At 31.7% G+C, this 16,621-nt stretch overlaps 1 protein-coding gene across 1 annotated transcript in view; it reads right to left on the minus strand.

The window, feature by feature from the left end:
* Nucleotides 1-16,621, minus strand: part of LOC129984235 (hemicentin-1-like) — a 769,108-nt gene that overhangs the window by 63,189 nt on the left and 689,298 nt on the right. The window contains exon 10 of the mRNA XM_056094068.1: nucleotides 10,790-10,921. Within this exon, the coding sequence (XP_055950043.1) occupies nucleotides 10,790-10,921 (132 nt within the window). The remainder of the gene's footprint in view (nucleotides 1-10,789; nucleotides 10,922-16,621) is intronic.

The following is a 16,621-nucleotide window of genomic DNA, read 5'->3' on the forward strand; positions in this document are numbered from 1 at the left end:
ACAGTTTAGAGGATTATAAAACTGATATAAAATTCTCTCTAAACTGAAACGCAATCATTTAAATTTTATATGTTTTTGTAAAAAGCACTTTCCAGGATAAATTTTTGGTGTTCTATGTCTTCATTTATTTATGTTTAAGTCTGGTTATTGTTAAATTTCAAGATCACAATGAAAGTTGAAAGTAAGGGCTTTTTAATTTAGTTAAATAGATGTGTCTTTTTAGTTTAAATCTGATTTTGAATGGTTTAACACAAATATTTAAATCTGAAATTAAAATCAATTAAAGGCATTTTGAGCTCTCTAAATATGTTATTTTCGAATAAATCGAATAAATAAATTAAAGCGCTAAACGCCAAATTTTTGTTTGCTATAAAAATCCAAATTACCGTGCAATTTCCTTTGAATTTTACTCAAATATAACATGAAGAATAGAAAAGATTTTAGTAAAATTTCATGACAATTAATTAAATATTTCTTTTTTTATTAAGTAATAACCACGTTTCCAATGTTCAAGAGCAGTATTGCAAAAAAAAAAAAAAAAAAAAAAGCTAAAACAGAGAAAAGAGAAATATTTAATTAAGATTTATTTTACCTTATTGCTAATGAAAATTGCATCCTTAACTCTTTTCACTTCAATTTAATTCTGAAAAATTTTACAGAAAGGCAGCATTTAATTTCCTTTAACCACATAATGTTATAAAGCGTTAGAAAGAAAACATTAAATTATAATTGATTTGTTTGATATTTTACACATTTTGCGCATATTATTACAAATCTGTACTATTGGCTTTCTAGTGCAGTAAATCTTTTAGTAAGGAAAATTATTTTAAAAGTAGCTTTGATGCATGCTGAGTATTGGCAAATCCATTACCCCTAATGTTGGCTACAAACTCGCAATTATTTGGCTACGAATTTGGTGACCCTGAAAACAAAACCGAATATTCCGAAAAACTGAAATAAACTTGGCAGAAGTTTCGGAGATCTTTTTAGAAGCTTCTTTGTCCTGTCACGGAAACTGTTAAAAGGCGAAAGAAAAAGCTGATGCCGGCCGAGTATTAAGTCGGTGAGAGTAGCAGACGATTCGAGAGGCGTAAGTAGTTGTGCGATGTCTCTTCCGAGTTTCCCGTGAGCACTTTGAGCAACTAATGTAATGTATAAACTCTTGCCTCCTATGTGCTTCGGCTGTGTTTCGTTTTCTTTGTATTCGTTTTTTGAGTAGAATAAAGCGTCGTAATTTGTTATTGAGCCAGTTTGGCTGTTTCGGTATACACCTAGTCATAGGAATTTTGAAAATTTCTATATTTAAACGTATATACTTTTCCATATACTTTTAGTTGCATAAAGAGTACAGTTCGTCATTGCGTAGATGGTCATTAAATGCCCGATTTCCTCTTATGGGCTTATTGCAAGTGCTGTTCCTTGTACTTTTACAGTGAGCGTCTCTTGTTTTTTCAGTAGCGCCAACTAGGACCAAGAGTACGATTTAGCTACTTCGTGAGTCACATTCGCTTGCACAACCCTTTTTTACAAGGAGGGGGTTATATTCACACACATCACAGAAAGAACACAGAAGAAGAACAACCAAGCCCGAACCGAGATTCGAGCCCGGGACGCCCAGATCACGAGGGAGACGCGCTACCCCTATGCCAGGACGCCGGTACAACAATATTTAAACGTATACACTCCGCATATCTTTTATTTCACGATGCGTATAGTTCGTCATTGCATAGATAGTCATTAAATACACATGACATGTCTAGATCGTCATTGCAGCAGAAAGGGTCAACTTGAAAAGTCTATTGAAATTTCTCCTTTGGTTTTGAGTGACAAATAATTAGTTACCATTGATTTTATAACAATTTTTGTAATACTGTAATGGATAGGAAAAAATCGAAGCCGAGATAAAATGATGTCCTAACGAATAATGAATTAAAGAGGTTTTACTTTACTATGAAAAATTTCGTAAGAAAGTTAAGAAACATGTATCAAAATTTATAAGGTATCTATGGGTGATACTTCCGGTGTTGCAAGTGATACCACTTTTCAGTTTAAGCATTGATTTTAATTTTTATCTACAAAGTTTTCATTATCTAGAAAAGAAAGCTAAGACGAAGCTATAGAAGTGCGCCGAGTTAGATTGGTTCAATAACCTTTCCTGCAGATGAGAAAATCTGCTCATGCCAGTCTTCATGTGGTGTCACCGTTTTTTCTTTTATCCTTTAAATTTATTTGTTTCTTAGGATCATTATTACTAAACTGAGGAAATATAATTTGATATTGCTTTTGATAAGGATTCTCTGTAATAAAACGATGAATTTCCACCAATTATTTTTGATTATTATGATACACAAAACATTTCATAAATTTACCTATATATATAAAGCTACTAATTTCCATAATACCTGCATGTTATTATAGGCAAAATTTTAAATTCTTTCTTTAATTTTTTATTTTATTTCATTATACTTTTAACTGATGGTTTAAAAATTTCGTTTCATTTAGTTTAGTTTAGTTATATTAACGTCCCGTTTTAAAGCAACACTAGGGATATTTTGGGATGGACCTCGTAATTTTGAACTGGTCAGATGACGAGGACGACACCTGAACTGGCACCCCCTCTCCACACCACACCACACCACACACCACCAGCGGGAGGACGTTTGACCCGGACGGTTTAACATGCACCAGACCCGCTTACACGACCGTTCTTTGGTGGAATCTAGTCTCGAACCTGAAACCCTCCGGTTCCGAAGCTGAACGATTTCAAATCATTTGAATTTTTTTGGACAAGTATTTGTTTTTTATTCCTTTCTTGTTTTTTATTTGCATACGAATTATTTTATATAAATATAATAATAATATAGATTATAATATATATATTATAATTTATATCTTTTTGCATATGATTTTTTTTTAATTGGAATAAAAAAATTCTCGGCAAACTGGAAGGCAAAAGTTGATACTTTTGTATCTAAGTTACTATTTAGCATCATAAATTGACAATATTAGAAATGGCCAATTTTAGGGCTTGAAAATCACTTTTCAGCCCCTAATTTCTAAGATGTTGCAGTTAACGAAAAACTTCAAATACAAAATTATTCGTCTTAATGATGCTCTAATTTGGTTAGTTGGATTTTTTTTCTATCGTCAAAACCAAGAAAGTTATAGCGAAATGAAACCTACCACCATTTCCATTCCCTTTGTGCTAGCTGGGCCATTTACGAATTTATCCGAGATTTTTACATTTCTAACAATGTACTCCAAGCAGTTAAATCCCAAACAAAATTGCTCTAGCTATCCTCTTCACAATATAGCATGGATAAGGCGTTATATGCATATATAGGTACCATGATCGTTGAAGAACTGAACAAAATTTTCCCGAAGTCCTATCATAAGAACAATTGCAATAGGAAGTCTTTCTATAGGAATCAACCTAATATGTTGAAATGAATTTATTAAGGGAAAGAAGATTTATCTCCTTTGTAAGTGAATAAAACGAATATTTTTTAACTTAAAGCAACTTAGTAAGTATTAGCAGTAATATTCACTTGCTTGTATATTTTTATTTTCTTGTTTATGTAGTATAGAAAAAGTACAGTAGTAGCTAAAAAATTCGAACTCGAATCTCTCCTTTTTAGAACCCTCTGAGTTGAAAAATATTCGTTTGTCTGTCTGTGACAAAGATAACAGTAATACACTTTGGAATACACGAATGAAATTTGATCTACCGTATTTACACAAATTTGTATATTTCTATAAATTCTGAGAAAAATCCGTTCAAGGGAAATCTGTCTGTACAGCTGTTCGAATATAAAGGATAACAGCAAAACAAAGAGAGCTAGATGGATGAAATTCGGTTTATATATTTAACATCTACAGAGTAGACACCTGTCATGTTTTGAACCAAATCCAACGTGGGTTAACTGTCTGTTTGTCTGTACTTTCAGAAACATATAAACACGATAACCCAAAAACGCAGTAACTAAATATATTAAATTTTCTTTGTAATTTCGTGATTATAAGAGTAAATTTGTGTCAAATTTTCGTTTCAATGGGTTGGGAAAAATGCAGCTAAAACACAAATTCAATTTTCGGACAATATTAATGGCATGCCAGGGATTAATCGACAAATAACTCGCCAAGGTTGGCACGATGGACTCAATAAAAATGCCAAAGTTGAATATTTCGTTAACTATTGTACGCCAATTCCTTGCGAGGCATTTTCTAGGATAACACCTTTATTAAAAACTACGCGAGAAAGTTTTGGAAAGACCAACTTTACTGGTTTAATACCGCCATAAGCATCGTATTTTAAATATGAGATAAGAATATCTGTATTAGATAACCCTAATGTCTAGAACATTTATTAATAAGAAGTAATATTCTGTAATATCGGAAAGTAAATTCAACGTTTCTCTCTTTAAAATCATTTCATATATAAAGTTTAAGTAGCATTTAACTATCGTTTCATTTATAAAGTTTCACAAGAAGGAAAGAAATATCCCGAAACGAGTTAACTAGTTCACTACATTTTTAAATTGGAATTCCACGATCTCATTAAGATGTTTCGAATAGTCAATTTCTGCACATTAGGCAATAAGTTGGATGTCTTTGCGTTTTAATGGATTCCGAAATTATTCGAATTTAAAGAAATCGTTTGGGCTAAGAATAAATTGAAGTGCAAGTTATTTTCCTTTTTTAAATTGATATATACTATTAATTCTTTTTATGAAACATTTTCAGACGATACTCATCTAATTTGGCGAGTATCGTCTGGTATTGATATTATAATTCATTTATTCTACAAAAAGAAAAACATTATCCCTTTTTACTTCTATGCTCAATTTAATTGCTCATTAAGCAGGACGTATCGTTTCCATGTTCTTGTTGGATAGTGATTATTATAAAAGCTATATAACAGCAAAATTTTTTACAGTTATTATTAGGACTTATAACAATTATTTCTAAGATTTCTAAATAATAAAATGAATCCCTATACTCACGTATGTATAATAATGCATTGTTTACTTTTCGAACTGTAAAGGGTTAATAAATTTAAACCGGTTAAAAACAATCTGTCCTTGGAGTTGCAAATATGAAGAATATATATTTAAAAGTGGGCAATAAAATATTTAGACCGAAACTGGAGCCTTCAGTTTGAAATATTGAAGCCTGATAACATTCAAATTTAATTCGTCTAATTATATTTTATTTTTAAAATTTATTTTTGTTACATAAGATCGATAACATGCTCATAAAATGCGATTAATATCGTTCTAACGTCCGTAACTAAAATATGAATAGAATTGATGCAAAATATATTTTAAATATTTCAAAAAATAATGCATTAAAATTAAAGGAAAATTTTATTGAAATACATATGCTCAGAAGTTGTTACTATTTCGATCAATTTTAGTTAAAAATAAATTAAAATTTAAATGTGTTTAATATCTTCCTAATGCACGCAACTAAAAAAAAACTTAACTAACTACAGAATCGATGCAAAATATACTTAAAATAAAGAAAAATCAGAGAAAAATTTTATTGAAATAAATATACTCTGAAGTTATTAATTTTTCGATTAATTTTAATTAAAAATTATTTAAAATTTCGAAATATATATATCTTAGTGAACACCTAATACCCAAGAAGTAACTACATGCCAAATTTAGTGGTCCAAATTCCCAGTGATCTGCCCTGTATTGTGTTTTGAAGAATTTTTCCATCAGGCATACTTCGAGTTATACAAATAGTATGACAGCTTATAAATATTATCATTCTAATATATTAACACCAAGTATATAAAATAAAAATAATGTTGCCATTCGAGAAGAGTGGAGGAAAAAGTACAGGAAAAAAATCAATAAACGAATTGTCAGTATGTATATTTTCATATGCATTTAAATAAATTAATTGAAAGACACAGTGATTTCTTCATATTATTGAAACTTGGTATGCTTTCTTGTAGCTAAAACAGTACTCTAGATCAAATTTCAGTTATAATTGATCGAAAAAATATTCAAACTACATATTCGATTATCTTTAGAATAGTATGCAGCACAAAATTCTCATGTGTGGTATTATGAAACTTAAAATTAGCTTCCCAAAGTCAGTAATTTTATGCAGTAGGGAAAGAGGAAAAACATCTTCATTTCAGAAAAATCATTTCCATTGGTTTCGGATACGGAAACACAGGATTCGGATACACTGGCTTCGGATATATGGTATCGCAGTCTCACAAGTGTTTTAACACGAATGACAATTATGTTTAAACATAGGACAAGGAGTGTTTAAATATGCTTTAATCAACAACGACTTGTTTTTTTCTGTTATATTTTGTGCAAATTATTCCCAAATCAAATTATTTTCCTAAATATATATCAGTAATTTTAATTAAGAAATTCGATGAAACCAATCAAACTCATATGTTTGAAAATAATTATTCCATTGAAGAATTTGCTGCAGAATAAATCTACCTAGGCAGTCTTGTTAATTATATTATGATTTAATTACATGTTCAAACTATTTAATTAAAAAACACAAAGAGCCTTGTTCCAGATAAAAATAATGTATTCAAGCATCGTAGTCACTCATTTAAGGAATAATTTAATTTATTGAATCTTTATCAAGTACTCAAAATATCTTTTCCGATACCAATTATTTGCATATTAACTTCATTAACTGGTCATATTTATCAGGCGATAACTCATTTTGGCTTCCAATAACGTGTTCTCAAAATGATATTAAAAATCACTTTATCGTATTTTTGGTAATTTGTTCAAAAAGTTGCTTGTTACAAGTTTTGTACATTCTAATTAACCGTTATACTCTTTCTTTAGTATCTTTGAGACAACCAAGTTTAGAAACCAGGATTTCAAAGTTATTGATTTAAAATTATTTGTTGTAGCCTAATTAGTGCGTTACAAATTGAGTTGATGAAAGAAAGGACGATAATTAGGATCCTATCTGATATGTTCGAATTAGATTAAAATAGAATTCAAATGTTTCAAATCAATGGATTCAGCAAGGCTTATGTGAGAAGTTTAAAAGAGTTGTAAATGTTTTTTTATACTTTTTAAATGAAAGATGTTTCTCAGAATTTAAACTTCACTGTTATGCTAAACTTAATCATAACTATTGACGTCATTCCTACAATAATTGCTAAATGAGTTTTGATATTTTCAATAAATGTATGTTTTTTTTATTTAGATAAATTAGAATTTAATAAAAGTTTATAAAAGTTTCGCCATCTCAAAATAAGTTTCAAATCAATTGAAATCTATACTAATGATAAAGATGCGTATGCACGTGCGGGTATGTGTGTGTGTTTTGGCGCTATGCAGCTTGGATCAATCGACTTAAAGATACCATATTTGCCAAATATATACTTTGGGAGGTAGAAATGTGTGCCTAGGAACTTTTTTATTTAAAATTTTAATTTTATTTCTAAGTAATTAATAGCCGGCGTTCTGACCAAGGGGTAGCGCGTCCACCCCCTGATCTAGGCTTCCCGGGTTCGAGTCCCAGTTCGGGCATGATTGTTCTCTAACCTGTGTTCTATCTGTGAGGTGCGTGAATGAGCCCCCCGTGAAAAGGGGTCGTGCAAGCGAGTGTGTGCGTGTTTTTTTAAAATTTTTTTTTTCATATGATCTAGAAATCAGACTTCTGCCCTCGGGTGCTTAGGGATCTTTACCCTCAGAAGCTTCTGTGCGAAAAACTTGGTTTAAAATAGTCACACGACAAAAAAAAGTAATTTATAATATATCTGCATGTTTTCGGGTTATATCGGTAACTTCCGTAAAAATTATTACACAAGAGGAAATTTCACAACGTTTCAAACTTTCTTAAAAAAAGTCTTTTTATCGATAATAATTTAATATTCATGATAAAGTTCTCTGAATTTTGGAAATATTTTAAAAACATTTATCTGCTTAATTTCTTACAATGAATTTCATAATTGCTCTGCAATAGAAACAGTTTTCTGTTTCAGGCCATAGAATAATAGAGCATGGAATAATAATTTAGGGCATAGAGCATTGTGATAATATTTTCCGAAAACATTATTACATAAAGAGAAATTTCATAACGTTTCAAATTTTTTTAAAAAATTGTCTTTTTAGTGATACTGATTTGCAAAATTTCTCTAAATTATTGCAATGTTTTAAAAACGTTTTTTTCCAACAATGTTGTGACGTATGGCACTTTCGAAACCCGCTGGGAGTTATCTATCAACGATTTAATCCGAGTGAGCGTCTCTTGTTTTTTAAATAACGCCAACTAGGACCAAGAGCACGACTTAGCTACTTTATGCGTCACATTCGCTTGCACAACTCCTTTTTACAGAGGGAAACATTCACACTTCTCACAGATAGAACACAGAAGAAGAACAATCATGCTCGAACCCGGGACGCCCAGATCATGGGAAAGACGTGCTCTCCTAAGCCAGGACGCCGTCCTTTTCAACAATAGATCATATTATTGCCCTGATACAGAAGTCGTTTTAACTATTTCATTAAATAATAATAGAGTGATTTATATTTAGGATAATATATTGATTTATATTTAGAATAATATATTGATTTATATTTAGAATAATATGTTGATTTATATTTAGAATAATCACTCGAAGAGGTATCCTGTGAAATGTCTATGTAGTTTACCAAACCAATAAAAATGGTAATGGTGAACTTATAATACCGCGAAATTTAAAAGATAAATGAAGCACGCATTTACGCTTTTAATAATTCAATGATGTCATGGGATTAGTCTCCATTCATAGAAATTCATAGCAATTAAAATTTGATAATTAAAATAACTTTTTACAAAGTCGTCCAGATACAATGAAACCGAATGATACCATATAGGGACATTGTTAACATCGAGAGAATAAGGAGGAATTGAAACTAAAAACGAGTTGAACTGTAATTACGAAATCAATCTTTGCAACTAAATAACAGTGATATTTACTTTGTCACCAGTGCGTCAAGTTACGGTGAGCTCCCAAATTATTATTTAAAAAAAGTTATAATATATTGCAGATGCGATAGGACTTAATCCGCCGGAATCGATGCTGAGAACGAACGGGATGCTATACTGTTATTACCAGAGCGAATCAATGCTGATTTTTGTACTGGAATAAATCACCATTTTTGATTTCTTATATTTGAACTCGAAGTTTTGAAGAAAGAAGTCAAGATATTTTTACTTCCTCATATACGTAGTATAAAAAAAAGTATAATAATTGTCAAAAAATTTGAATTCGATATTTTGACGAATCTCCACATTTTAGACCTCCGCACGTAAAACACATTTTTTGCGCACAAAAATGTTTTTAATGCCTGTTTCTGACAAAGATAACTCAAAATCGCTTTCAGCGAGACCGATGAAATTTGGTACACGGTCGTTACGCCATATTTGTAGATTTCTCTCAGATTTTGATCAAAATTCCTTCACTGGAAGTCCGTCTATCCGGTTGTTTGGATACAAGTTAACATGATGATTACAAAAAGAAGTGAGTCAGATGGATTAAATTTGGAATACATATTTAATATAGACAGTGTAATCACCTTCCAAAGTTTATGCTAATTCAATGAGGAATTGGCCTTCAGTTGGTCTATAAATTCAGAAACATATAAACACAATATCTCACACACGCAGGAACTTAAATATATTAAATTTAATATGGGTTTAATTTAGTTATATTAACGTCTCGTTTTAAAGCAACACTAGAGCTATTTTGGGACGGACCTCGTAATTTTGAACAGTGGTCAGATGACGAGGACGACACCTGAGCTGGCACCCCATCTTCACACTACACCAAAGAGAGGGCGTGTGGCCTGGATTTAGATTTAACGTGCACTAGACCCGCTTACATGACGGTTCTTCGGTGGAATCGAGTCTCGAACCTGAAACTGTCCGGTTCCGAAATCGAGGCTTTACCATCAGGCCACCGCAGACCGAATTCAATATGGGATTTATGTGATTATAAATGTAGTTTTGTATCAAATTTTCGTTTCATTCGGTTGGAAAAAAGTAGTCCAAAAGCTAAATTTGTTGGACACTATTAACCACATGCAAGGACGATCTCCAAAAAAAAAAAAAAAAAAAAAAGAAATGCTAAGAATGACATGATAGATTCATTAAAATTGCTAAATTCACACTAAATACTAATACTTTGTAGCTATTGTACGCCAGTTCCATGGAATTCGTTTTCTGAGATAACATCCTTAGAAGAAAGTAAACAAGAAAGTTTTAAGAAAACCACTGGATTATTATTAGCAGTGTTCCTTTATTTGGTCTCTTTCTGTAACCAAAGATAGAGGCCTTTTTTATCTTTTTCGCTGGAGTCCATTCTAACATGACCTTATTAGTTATATTATTCTATTTGTATTCCATAGATGCTACTTAACTTCTGTCTTTAAGACCATCGCATTATTTTTAGTTATCGATGGTCTTCAACATACAGTAGACTTTCTCTTCGGCAGTTACAAGTTTTTCTGATAGTATAATATCACGCCGAAGTTGTAGGTAATTATTTCTTGATCATGCCGTCGAGTGAAATTGGGGTCTTTGATATTTCAATCTAACTTCGAATCATCAACAAATACCTCCATAAAAAATTGCAATAAGCAATTAGATATGCACCATTCATTTTGAAACATTTTGTTCATGTATTTGGCAATAAATTAGAAATAATTTATCATGCAGGATTCCTCCAAAATATAACAGATTATGATATCACACAGGAAGAAAATGCAATCTGATTTAATAATATATAACAGCAACTTACCCTCGTTGGAAGAGCTTCTTGATTTGTTTTTGACTACTGCTACCACCGCCGCCACGGCAAGGAGAGCTAAGGTTCCTAAAGCAGCCAGAGAGACCAAAAGCACTGCACTGACGACGCTTTTGTTCTCATCTTCTGTAAGAAGAAATTCTAAGATTGAGCAAGAATATAATAATTATGCCCTCTACAAATAGTTTTATGAAATTTTCACTGATTAATAACAATCAAATATTACTTAAGAATAACATTAGCTAGTGCATTAAATATGTTTCTGCGCTGGTCATATACAGATGCCTTAATAGAATTGTACATTTATACAGGTAGAAGGCACATGCAGTAACCTTAACAGAAGCTATAATAATAACATAAAATATCATCAGAGATCAAATACAATAACCGTACGCATGAAGAGAAAATGTGATCAATTGACGATTGTACCTGGCGATTATAAAAAAAATCTATCCCGATATGGAAGATTATAACTATCATAGCATTCACACGAACGGAATAAAATTTTGGTTCAAGGTATTTTTAGACGTGTGCTCAAGAATCATATGAAAAATAGCAGTTAAGCTCCAATAGTTACGGTTACAGTGATAAAATTTCAAAATTTTCAAACGGCAGCCCCAGAAATATTTAATGGATTGTGCTCTCCATTGCAAAAAACAATAAACAGCGTTGCAAGGATATCTAACACCAAAATCACCAGTGTTAGATAGACTAAGAAATAAAAAAAAGAAAACAACTGTAGTGCGCTTATGAGAGACGTGAATTTCAACAGATTCCTTTCGGAATGGTATGTGCTTTGGTTCTAAGCATCATTTGCAGCATGCAAAGGTCATCGCAGTTGAAGTATGTTAAGTAGAAAATTTGTGAAAAGCAATAAATGCTTTGCTTTCTGTTGTTTCTCTGCTATTATTGGCTCTTTTCTCTTTTTTTTCTTTGTCTGCAGTTGGTGACTTTCGTGCTCCAAGTACCGTTCCAACTCTGCTTATTGCTATTAAGAACACATTACAATAAAAAAATGTTGATGTTGCCATTTGAAAAGTTTGAAATGTTGACACTTTAACCATAATTGTTAGAGTTTAATTTTTGTTATTAAAATGATTCTTGAGCGCATACCTCGAAATACCTTGAACCAAAATTTAATTCCGTTCTTGTGAAAGCTATGATAGCTACAGTAAAATATATTGGGATAGTATTTTTATAATCACCTTGTATTACTAACTATAATATAACGTGCAAACCATAAACAGAGAATATTATCATTGTAAATAGTAATTATAACAGAAACCACAAAAGAGAGTTAACGAAATTAATGATTTTATGAAGGTGGAATGATTTTATACCGGTAATATACCTGTAATCAAAAAAACAATTGTAAAAAAGGAGTCAGTGTGGTGGAAGGGGTACATAGTTAAAGTAGCGAAAAGAACAAGATACTAAAAGTTGAAGAACACAGTGTTACGGCGAAATACTTTTATTCCAGAAAGGTAAATGGTTTGCATGTTACGCCGAATTATTATTAATCCATCGGAAGGGAACCGACTTGAATGTTGCGGGAGTTATCATAACTCTGCCTGCAGGGAACTGACCTGAATATTATGACGGATAAACATTGATCTACTAGGTGAGAACCGTCATGTGCGTAATGAGCGATATTAGGAATCAGTAGAGGGAAATCCATTCAATGTTGCGGGGAATTATAATTTATCTGCCCGATAGCCCATTTGAATGCAGTGAAATTTGTTATTAATTCGTTGGAAAAAAATTATTAAATGCTCTGACGAATCATTATTAATTTATCAGGACAGAAGTGATCTGAATGTTCAAACGATTTATTATTAATCCACTGAGTGAGAATTAATTTGAACGTTGTAGGAATTATTATTAATCCTACAACATTCAAATGAGTTATTTTATTTACGACTCGAATGCTATCGCGAATTATTATTAATCCACTGGTTGGGAACTGATTTGAATGTTGTCGGAATTATTATTAATCCATCGGAAGGGTATTCATTTGAATGTTATTGCAAATTAATATTAATCAGTTGAATGAAAACTGACTTCAATGTTCGGAATCATTATTAATCCACCGGGATGGAGCCGAATGTTATAGCAAATTAATATTAATCCACTGAATGATAATTGATTTGAATGTTGTTGGAATTAATATTAATCTACCGGGAGCAAATCGAGACGAAAACTATCCTGAGTTATTATTAATCCTCTAAGTGGAAACTGATTTGAATGTTGTCGGAATTATTATTAATCCATCGGTAGGATACCCTCTTGAATGTTATCGCAAATTATTATTAATCCATTGAATGAAAACTGACTTCAATGTTCGCAATCATTATTAACTCACCAAGATGGAGCCGACTCGAATGTTATATCGAATTAATATTAATCCACTGAATGATAATTGATTTGAATGTTGTTGGAATTAATATTAATCCACCTGGAGCAAAGAGACGAAAAGTATCCCGAATTATTACTAATACTCTGAGTAGAAACTGATTTGAATGTTGTCGGAATTATTATAAATTCATCGGACGTTTACCGACTTGAATGCTGAGGCTATCGGCGTAATGACTCTGCGTTTTAAAGTGCAGATTGTAAACGCTCGATACATAAAATAAACATTTCTTATTTTAGGATATTACGACCAACGATTGAAAGAGTTTTAAAGAAATTAAAATCAAAACACAAACTACGTCAAATCCAAGTAACAGCGAGCATCTTACTCGTTCTATTTATTTTTACAATATCAATCTCGTTGCCAGATGCAACAGCAGAAAAATAGTTTCATTTAACACAAAATAATATATAAAATATTTTTGCTGCAATTACTTCAAAAACAAACATGAACAATTATAACAATTAAACAAATACAAAACAGTTTTAATTATTTATAATATTTAGTTACGTGTGAACCACAATAACTTGCGATGATGAGTTGCGTTACTCACAACCTGTTCCTACAAGGCTATTTATTATTAATCCACTGAATGAGAGCTTATTTGAATGTTACCGGAATTATTATAAATCCGTCCGGTGGAAACGATTCGAATGAATGTAACGACGAGTTATTAATCCTCATAAAATTAAATTAACTTGACTGATGTGGAAGTTATCTATACTTATAATAAAGCTCAATGTGTGTGTGTGTGTGTTGGCACTCTACAGGCCAGGTCATTTGACATACAGCTACCAAATTTGGTACATGTATACCTTAGAGGTCGGGAATGTGCACCTGGGGTCCCTTTTTTGAATTTTTAATTAGAATTTTAACTATTAATTAAAAACTAACTTTCCCGCCAAAAGAATCTTCCATTTTCCCCACCGCCAACTTTCCCGCCAAAAAAATCTTCCATTTTCTCCACCACCAAATGAGTAAGACTTCAGCTTTTTTTTCTCCCAACAGTAATGAGGCTAGGGTTAACATTTTTCGGCGGATTATTTCAAACGATTCTGTTTATTTTCTTAATGTTTTATGCATTTAAAATTAAACATTGTTAATTAATCCATGTTTCAGATTCATTCTGAAGTACTTTTGAATTAAAATAACACAGAATAAAGGAAATTAAAAATGTATAATCTGCATAGCGTTACCCCAACTGGCGTAGAAAAACTCACGCATTTGCGTTACCCAACTGGCGAAGAAAATTCACGCATGCGCATTGTTCTGATTGCTGTCATGACAACCACTATCAACGGATGATTTAAATTATTTTTAGGTTAGTTGCATGCTTTTGTAAGTAAATCGTATTTATGTTAGTTATATATTTTTTTGTATATGCTTACAGTTTTAAGTACATCATTTTTTAAGTAGTTTTTTTAAACCTGTTTTCGACCGATTATTTTAAACGATTCATTTTATTTTCTTAATGTTTAATGCATTTAAAATTAAACATTGTTAATGAATCGATCTGGTCATGATGAATCTGAGAAAATTTTATTGACAAATTCTTGAAATATTACATAAATTAAGAAAGATATTCTTTAGTGTCCATAAAGTTTAAACACTCAGTGATTGTTTTCAGTAATCATATTACAAAAAAATACTTTGTTTCAGTAAAAAATATTATTAAATTAATTGCAGATTTATCCTTTCCACTTTAATTTAAAGTATAAATTCTACGGGAGCTAACAGAAAATTAGAGAGATGCATATTACATTATGACTGAAGGCCTTTATAATATTATGAGTGAATTATATGACTATCAAAATTTGAAGTTTTAATATATTTTGATGAAGAATCTATTAAAGTTGGAATTGCGTAAAACATTTAATTATTAAAATTTAAACGAACATTAAGATTGGCGAACCGACTGGTCGCCAAAGGCGGCTAGTTATTAATAAGCTAGAAAAGAACCGACTTGAATGTTTCCTACTTGGAGGAATCCGACGGTGAGCAGTATGAGGAATTATTATTTAAATAACCAGAAGAGAACCAAATCGAATATTACTGAGAACACCTGTAGGGAGGTAATTCAGAAAATAGCTTGTTCGAAAGGATAAGAAAGAATCTCCTGCGGTCCAAACAGCAGATAGGCGAAAAGCAAGCAATTCCTTATAATGACAATTCAAATTTTGATATTGATGTGCGCCGTGTCCTTTTGTTATTCATAAATTTCTCCAATGTCCATAGGTACCAATTACACATAATTGCCATATTTTTCGAATGAAGCGCGATCCTTGAAAAAGTTACGATCTGATGTATTTTACTTTCTCCTGTACTTAGTATAGAGGAAATATATTAATCTTCGAAAAAATCGAAACCAAGATTTTGACGAATCTCCACGTTTTAGATTTTCCTGCGTTCGAAAAACACATTTATGGAAAATGTCTGTCTGTCAGTGACAAAGATAACTCGAAAACGTTATGAGCTAGACAGATGGAATTTGCTATACGGTCTTGACAACAAAATTTGCAGATTTCTGTCAGATTTTGAGCAAAATCCTTTCAGAGGAAGTATGTCTGTCCGGCTGTTCTAATATAAGTTAATACGACAACTACAAAATAAAGAGAGTTAGATTGATAAAATTCGGTACGAAAAATGAATATCTGTAGTCTATGTATTGGGTTGGCAACTAAGTAATTGTGGATTTCACTCATAGATGGCTTCAGTTGAATTTTTAGGTTTGCAGACTTAGTACAAATGTAAAACACATTTTGTTATTTGATAGTTGGCAATTCAGCTGTCAATCAGTAAAAAAAGTTTTTTGATCGGTTGCGTAGTTTTCGTTTGGCGTTCGTTGAAAAATGGAAAATCAAAAGGAACATTTTCGTCATATTTTGCTTTTTTATTTCCGCAAAGGGAAAAACGCATCGCAAGCTCATAAAAAGTTATGTACTGTTTATGGTGACGAAGCCTTAAAAGAACGGCAGTGTCAAAATTGGTTTGCCAAATTTCGTTCTGGTGATTTTTTACTCAAAGTTGAAAAACGCTGTGGTCGTCAAGTTGATGTTGATGACGACCTAATCAAAGCAATAATCGATTCGGATCGTCACAGTACAACACGTGAGATTGCAGAGAAACTTCATGTATCACATACATGCATTGAAAATCACTTAAAATAACTTGGCTATGTATAAAAACTCGATACATGGGTTCCTCACGAACTGAAAGAAACGCATTTAACGCAACGCATTAACAGCTGCGATTTTCTAAAGAAACGTAATGAAAATGATCCATTTTTAAAACGACTGATAACTGGCGATGAAAAATGGGTTGTTTACAACAATATCAAGCGGAAAAGATCGTGGAGCAGACCAGGTGAACCAACTCAAACAGCATCAAAAGCTGATATTCATCAAAAGAAGGTT

The sequence above is a fragment of the Argiope bruennichi genome, chromosome 9 (assembly GCF_947563725.1).
Source record: "Argiope bruennichi chromosome 9, qqArgBrue1.1, whole genome shotgun sequence".
In the NCBI taxonomy this organism is placed as follows: Eukaryota; Metazoa; Arthropoda; class Arachnida; order Araneae; family Araneidae; genus Argiope; species Argiope bruennichi.